General features: G+C 36.3%; 1 protein-coding gene and 1 non-coding gene across 2 annotated transcripts; both read left to right on the top strand.

Annotated features, from left to right (window-relative positions):
• The first annotated feature begins 649 nt into the window (after positions 1-649).
• LOC132637923 (F-box protein At3g07870-like) lies at positions 650-1,842 on the top strand. The gene is made up of 2 exons (XM_060354935.1): positions 650-1,289; positions 1,448-1,842. Exons 1-2 carry the CDS (start codon positions 650-652, stop codon positions 1,840-1,842), a joined length of 1,035 nt encoding a protein of 344 aa, XP_060210918.1.
• A 5,912-nt stretch (positions 1,843-7,754) lies between these two features.
• Positions 7,755-7,860, top strand: LOC132638947 (small nucleolar RNA R71). The gene has a single exon (XR_009582002.1). It is a non-coding gene; the product is annotated as a small nucleolar RNA R71 (small nucleolar RNA).
• Positions 7,861-8,281: the final 421 nt, after the last annotated feature.

Here is an 8,281-nt window from a genome sequence, read left to right as displayed (position 1 = left end):
TGTGATCTTTAACTTTTGCCCTTAAGGCCCAAATTTTGTCTTGTATGGGTAGTTTTGCAAACTCTGCCCATGCAGGCAGAATTTGGGACTTAAGGCAGAATTTTGCAAATTCTACCATGTGATTTTTTTTTATTTACTGAGTTGAGGTTCGAATCCACAACCTCGGGGTATTAAGCGAAGGAAAAACTTAAAGACCACTAATTTGAAAGATAAAAATTAAAGACCACCCCAAATGAAGGTCAATCCGTGCAACAAAAAGAAAAAGGCCCACTGTAAAACCTAATCTAGTTACTGACTATAAGAATAAGAATTATGAGAGTTACTAAGGCACCGTTTGTCCATAGAAACAAAAAAAAAAAATCACTTTTTTTGGAAAGTTGGAGTTGTGTTTGGCTATAATTTTTGATATTGTAGTTTTTTGTAAAATATAGTTGTAAAAAAGTGAAAAAAGTGATTTTTTTTGAAAAACAAGTTTTTAGAGTTTTTGAAAATCCGGAATACAACTTCAAGTTGTATTCGGAATTCTTATGGGCAAACGCTGAAAAGTGAAAAAAAAAATCCGGAATAAAGTGAATAATTCTTATGGCCAAACGCCTGCTAAATATCCAGGCCACCTACCTCTTTTGTGTACCGATTTTTTGTATGTTTCATGGTTACAAAAATCAAGAAACGGAATTGTCAAGCTGATGAAGCTCCTTCCGGATATGGATTTGATCGCCTGCCTCAAGACGTTATCCTAGACATAGCTTCTAGGTTTCCCATAACATCTTTACTTCTATTCACGTTTGTTCGGAAATCGTTTTACAAGTTGTCTCATGATCCAGAACTAGTGAATTTGCACCTGTCTCGTACAGTAAAGAACGATCCTTGCATTATTTTGAAAGTGGATAATAAGCTTTACTTTCTTGAATTTTCTGATCATGGTATGGAAGAAGGGATTGTGAGGAAAATCAGCACCCCTCCAGACTATATATCACTATGGAAAGTGGTTGGTTCATGTAATGGACTATTGTGCACAAGTGATCATAGTGATTCACTTTATGTGTACAATCGTTTTACAACGAACTACAAACAGCTGCCTAGATCAGTAAAACCTCAAGTGCGTCACAAATTGGTTTTTGGGTTTGGTTTTCATCCTATTACCAAAGAATACAAGTTTATCAAGATCATACATTATGACCCCCGCAAAATCGTAAATCAGATGTTGAAGTATTTAGTCTTGGTAGCAACAAATGGAGAAGTGTTGGGGAAGTTGTTTACCGCATTGATTCAAGTTATCAAGGAATTATGTTAAACGGGAAGATGCATTGGGTGACTTTGTTTGGAGAGTATTACAGACGTGATGATAGGCTTATTGTTTCCTTCGATTTAGCTGATGAGGTATTTGGAGAGGTACCAAAGGTTGATTTTGTTGTAAATCCAAGAACTGTTCAGTATTAACTAGCAGTTCTTGGAGGTTGTCTTGCTGTTGCTCTTCACTATAAAGGGGCAGGATTAGAAATTTGGGTAATGAGAGATTACAATGTGAAAGAGTCTTGGGTGAAGGAGTTCAAAATTGGAGCTTACACACCAAATCCAAATTCTGTCACTCAACGTCGGCAGCTGTTGTTGAAAGTTCTATGCCTGCTGAATAATGGAAAGCTCTTACCTGAGTGCAACGATTTTCCATATTGCAGAGACCTTGGATATCTAGTTTCATTTGATCCCCAAAGCGGTGTCTTTACAAGACTAAAGTTTGAGCGGATGCCTGTTTTATTTGAGACAATTGTTCATGTGGGCTGCCTTAATTGGATTGATTTTCCATCAGCAGATTTTTATAAAATCAGACCATCAATTGGTTGAAAATCTTAGTCATATATGTTTAAACATATATTAGTACTTTGTTGAAACATATATTAGTACTTTGTTGCTTTATTTTCTGTAAAATAGTTCTGCCTTTCAGTTTATGTTTAAAGATTATGTGATCTTCTGAATGTATCAATCTACGCTTGACATCAAACTCTAACATTTCAAACACACTTACTTGAAAATTATACCATGTAAAAGTAGTAGTTTTAGCACAAAAGTCACAATGGAGTCGCCATAAAAAAGAGATAGTTTGTAACTTCCATCAGTTCTTACTTGGAAACGTATGCTTATTCAGTAATTTAAGTACCTTCCATTTGTCACCAACAGCGTTAGCCTGCTATTCTTCTGTTAGTTGCACAACATGTGCATGTTGATTAGATAATACGTAAAGTTTTCAAAATGATTGAGGGTGTCAAACTTTCTGTAGCTCAGTGGAGATCCCTCTTAACTTCGTCAGGTACACAAGCAGTATACCCTAGAATCGCAAGCAGTATACCATAGAATCGTCTCAGTTTCCTACATCACGAAAGCTGTATCAACATCCGTATGATAATGTCTAGTTTTCAGTTTGTTTCTTGTGGGAAAACGCTGAATGAAATTGTCCTTACAGGAAAGTGAGTATCCTTAATTGGATTGATATCCCACCTGCAGATATTTAGCAAACTTAGATTATCAAATGTTAGTACAGTGTCCCCTTAATGCATATTTCATTTTGTATTTCATTCTTAGTACTCTGTTGCTCTGTTTTCTAAAAGAGATAGTAGTTTGTAACTTCCATTTGTTCTAACTTGAAGACGTATGCTTATTTAGTCACTCAAGTATCTTCCATTAGTAGTGCGTCGTATTGTTTCTCATATCAATATTGTTATTATTACCATCTATCTTATTCTTTGGTTTCGTTTTACTAGTTCTTTCTTTTGCTTCGGTTACCGCATTATTTGTTGTTGCTACTGTTCTCTTCTTCTTTATGTTTAGCATGACTTATTCACTACTGTATTTCCTTCCATACCTGATTTTGATAAGCTTTACTTGGGCCAAGGGTCTATTGGAAACGGTCTCTCTACCTTCACAAGGTAGGGGTAAGGTTGTGTACACACCACCTTCTCCAGATCCCACTTGTAGGATTACACTGGATATGTTATTATTGTTTCATTGTCACCAACACTGTTAGCCGACTATATTTTGTAAGTTGCACAAGATGTGCATGTTCATTAGATAACATGTAAAGTACATCGAGGTTCCAAATTTTCTGTAGCTCATTAGAATCGTCTCAGTTTCCAACATCATGATACATAACATAGCACTGCAGAGAGAGTAAAATCAGAATTATCACTAGAAGTCGCTCATCAAACCTTTGTCCACCTAAAACAATGTTATATCCACCCAAATTTCTAACTTTTTTATTTTAGTTCAGAATCATCCCTTGCTATGTGTTTAAACCTATACACATTTGAATTTCAATAGTGTTAGAATGATTATGTAAAAAGGATCTCACAGTTTACTTTCCAATTGCTTGGCCTTTACTTCCATAATAGCTCAGCCCCAATATGCTCACCTGGTGTAGCAGCACAACAGTCTTACATCAAATGCAGGAGCTGTTAAGCATCTTCGGATTGAAGTTTCAGTAGGACTAGGAAGGTTAGCATCCTGTCTCATATTACCGTTCCCGTTTCCATCTGCCATTTTTTATTTCTATAGCAGTTTCTAGAGCCACTTCGACACTATAACCGTATGTACTCTGCACAAAAAGCTCTCTTCTTAGAAGTCCTACCATGTGGGCAGGACGGTTGCTCATTGCACACAGAATACCCATTGAGAACAACATAAGTCAATTTAGTGATTTTATATTTTGTATTGTTTCTTCAACTTAGGCTTGTCTGCAGGTGGCTTTAAATACAATATTGCATAACAATCAAGTTTGCCGTAAACCTTTGCCTTTGCAGCGCTATGAACCCCAAAAGTCACCTCCACCTGTGATATGCCCTCTAAAGAAAAGTTTTTGGCTCCTACAAAATATATCTGCACGTCTCCTTTCAGCATTTGCTTTAGCTTTTAGTGCTTCCTCTATGTTTGTTTCCGTCTCAAAAGTTCAGAACTTAAGCCCGATTCACCAAGAAAGCTACAGAAAGTTAGGTTGAATTCCAGTTCTAGGAAAAAACATGCTTACACACCTACAATTAAACAAGAAGTACAATATTTGTCAATTCATTTACTCGAATCTTACGTGCTCCACAGATAGACAGTTTAAAAGTCTCCAAGACTAAGCAGATTTTAAAAGCCATTCAAATTAGAATAACTTGGAGAAAAAGAACATAATTTAACTATTTTAGTTCTTAGATCATCAAACCTTAACTATTAACCATTTGATTGATTCTAGTTTTCTCTTTATTTTTCCGCAATAGAAAAGGTGTAGATTTTTATAATGTTTTTCTTAATTCTCTCAGAGTCAATCTCCTTTTATTCATTTCTCATCAGAATGTGTAATCTATCATTTATAATCATAGGTATATACTTCCCATTTAATCATTTAGTATAATTTAAATATGCAACTAAGTAAAAGAGACCAGTTCAATTCTTGACAAAGATTTTTTCAAAGAATAAATTCTTCATGGCCTAGCCAATGGACTAATGTTGATAAATCGATTGAATATATTATCAATTAAAATTTATTAGAAGAAATTGATTATAAAAACTTTATTTATGACTTTACATCTCAAAATGCTAAAAATAATAGACTTCAAATAAAAATAAAAATTATTTTTTTCAAACGTTTAAGGCCTCTAATTAAAGTTTGGCTTTAGGCCACCAAACTTAATGAGGAGCCCTGTCCGGCGGATTGTGTATGCCGAGGGGAAATGGTTCTGGCGGATTGTGTATGACCGAGAGGAAATGGTTTCGGGCGGTATATGAACCTCGCGAGTCTCGCATGGGTCGCGACTCCCGGGTACCCCGCGGAAGTATGTGTGTATACTAATTGCATATTGCATTATGTGTGTACTAATTGCATATTGCATTGCTTTTTCCTTATCTGATTATCTGATTATCCGGTTCTACTTAGTGCTTGACTTATCCTTTATTCTGTTAATTTAGTGGTTTCCGAGTTAAGGTAAACTTGCTAAAGCTAAAACAAGACTTTTCTTAATAAACCTCGTCGCGGCTTCAGTGTTGTCGGTCTATGAGATTTTCTTGAGTAAACATACTCCCCGTACTCATACTACACTTGCTGCACTATTTGTTTGTGTAGATTCAGTTCCGAGCACGCGTATATGTCGTGGAGCTCTTCGAGTCTGAGACTGATCCCCGAGTGGTGAGCTGTCTGGCTGATCCGCAATGCCAGTCTCCTTTTATCCTTTTATTATTTCTATCTTCCTTATGATTAAGACAATGATTTTGATCTTTTCCGTATTGATACTCCTAGTGGCTCTTGTACACATGACACCAGGTCTTGAGGGGTATTTTGTTATTTCGCACTTTGTTAGGAGTAAACACTTGATTTTTGAACTCTTATTGTGTTATTACGTTACTTTCTGCTTAATTAACTTAATGAATTGGTTTAACCGATTGTTGTTGGTTCACCTACTAGGTAGAAGTAGGTGTTATCATGGCTTCTGAAATTTTGGATCGTGACACACATATATCAAGATAATATTGTAGATTCATCTATAAATCCATATCAAAAAATTTCGAAGTTAAATAGAAAATAATAAAGCTAACCATTTTTATTTCTTCCCTATAGAGGATTAATTTCTATTATTTAGATGTCTTACTCTCATTGTTCTTAGTAGGCGTTTGGACATGCGATTTGAAACCATGATTTGAAACCATGAGATGAAATCAGCGTTTGGACATGAATTTCATTTCATGGTTTCAAACCATGGTTTGAAATCCCAAATCATCCAAAAGGCATGATTTGTGGTTTCAAAAATTTTAAATATAAAACTTGACTCATAAGTTTATATATTTTTTAAAAAGACCAATAAGTTTGTAGATATCTTTAACAATACTCGCACCAACCATTTACCAACCTTTATTTATGTCTACCATGTGGGAGGATTATATTAAAGACTAGTTACATTACTATTCATGTTAAATTTTCTTTTTAATTGAACTAAAGTTTGATCAATTGATGTTGTATTTATAAGAAAGGCCTTCTAGTAGCGTATTAATTTTTTTTATGAACTATGACTTGCTTATTTGGTAAGATTGTATAAGTATTGAGAATATTTTGATAGTTTTCACAACTTGTGGGATTTTTATGTCTATAAGAAAAATACAACTTAAGAAATCCAAATTGCATGTCCAAACATGGTTTCAAACCATGTCCAAACAGCTCCTTAGTGTGTACTTCAAAGAATTACAACAATATTACTCCCTCTGTCCCAATTTATGTGATACAGTTCGGATTTCAAGAGTCAAACAAGAAATTGTTTTACCTCGATTTATTCATATGCCCTTTAAATATTTTAAATTGCTAATTATTGTGACTTATAGTACTTCTTATATAGTTTCTAAATATGTAAATTATTTTTCAAAAAACTTAAAGATTGTTTGTCGAAAATTCACGGTCAAAATAAAAAAGTTTGACTCTCAAAATTCGAACTGTATCACATAAATTGGGACAGAGGGAATATATAATCGCTGGTAATGTGTACCCTAACAAAAAGAACTCCATTTTGAAAATCCGACAATTAGTTGACCATACAAGGTGTATTTTTGAGCAAATAAAAATTCAAGATGAATAACTAAAAAACTTTAAATTTTAAGTTTATGACTTCCCTTGTTATAAAAAAGAAAAGTACCGCATGTGCATAGAGCTCTCCTTGCTCTTTTGAGTGCTACTCCCGGTAGCTTTTTCAACACTTGGCACCTCATCACCCTCGAGAACAATAGGGTGTGCCTCCTTCTCTTTCTCAACAATAATAGGCACTTCAATTGGTGCCTCCAGTTCTTCTTCAATTTCTTCCTCAATAACCTCATCAACAATCGGCTCGACAATGATAGGTTCAACCACCCTCTCATTCACCGCATTAAGGATCTTCCCACTTCTAGTAGAAATAGCTTTGCATGAGGCAATGTGATCACCTCCACTACCCCTTGGGTTAGGAATTGTGTCGCTAGAAAGGCTCCCTCTTTGTGGTGGATATTGCTCACGAGAAAGATCTCGCATTTGTGACTCAACTTTTTGAATCGAAGCGTTGTAAGAGCCTACCACTTCGGTCAAATTTTCCATCTTCTTGTCACTCTTATTTTGGTTGTCCAAGATCTTTTCGAGCATAGATTCCATTCGAGAGGTCCCTTGATCATTGGAAGGACCCTCTCGCCAATTTAGAGAGTTAGAAGAATGGCCCTTTGGTGGAACATAGTCATTGGAATTCCGATTACTATAATTGTTGTTGTTGTAATCCCTCCTGTCCAAACCACCATATTCATTTCGGCCATATTGATCACTTTGTTGTTGGGGTCTCCGTTGCTTTTGATAACCCCCTTGAGAGTTATCGATATAATTAGCATCCTCACGTTGTGGCTGCCCCTCTAGATAAGTTTCCTCCGAGACTTGGTACATTCCGGGAGCATGAGATGGCATTTCTTCAACAACATTCACACTCTTAGCTTCTTTCTTCGCAAGCCTCTTTGACAGCAAATCCACAGTGGTTTGCAATTGAGCAAAAGCATGATCTCGCTCATGATTTTCTTTGGCCACCGCGGCAACAGAGGGACTACCATATGACAAGATTTAAATATCATTTGAGTGCCAAGCTTGATTGTGGGTGGTGAGCTTATTGAGCAACTTGGTGATGTTAACAAATGATTTGTCCATGAAGCATCCTCCAGCGGCAGTATTGACAGTAATCTGATTCATTGTATCTAACCCCTTGTAGAACTTCTCGGTGAGAATAGCATCCGGAAACCCGTGAGTTGGAGATTGAGCTAGATAGTACTTGAAACGCTCCCATGCCGAATATAATTGTTCCCCCAGAAGCTGTCTGAACTCAAAGATCTTATCTCGAAGTTCAGCCTTTTTGCTCGGTGGAAACCACTTCTTCAAAAATGTATTGGCTAACTCGCTCCAGGTGTGAATAGAATTGCTGGGAAGCTTTTCATACCATTCCCTTGCTTGGCCAGCCAAGGAATATTTAAAGACCCGTAACCGAAGTGCATCACCAGAAACAACACCTTGGATTGTTGAGCACACACGTGCAGGAAGTTCTTCAAATGTCGGAGTGGATAGTCCTCCGAAGAATTTCGGAAATAACCTTCAAGTTTCAGCAGCTGATAGATAAAACTATCAATTTTAAAAGTAGCATTTCCAGTCCTAGGAGGGACCACAGTAGAAGCATAATCAGCTTCATTGATGAATTCCGCAAATATATTCTCAAGTTCATCCTCTTCTGGTGCAGGTGGGTTCACTTGGATCCCACCTTGGTTCCCTTGA

This window comes from Lycium barbarum, chromosome 4 (genome assembly GCF_019175385.1).
Source record: "Lycium barbarum isolate Lr01 chromosome 4, ASM1917538v2, whole genome shotgun sequence".
NCBI lineage: Eukaryota > Viridiplantae > Streptophyta > Magnoliopsida > Solanales > Solanaceae > Lycium > Lycium barbarum.
This window is presented reverse-complemented; position numbering and strand designations above follow the sequence as displayed.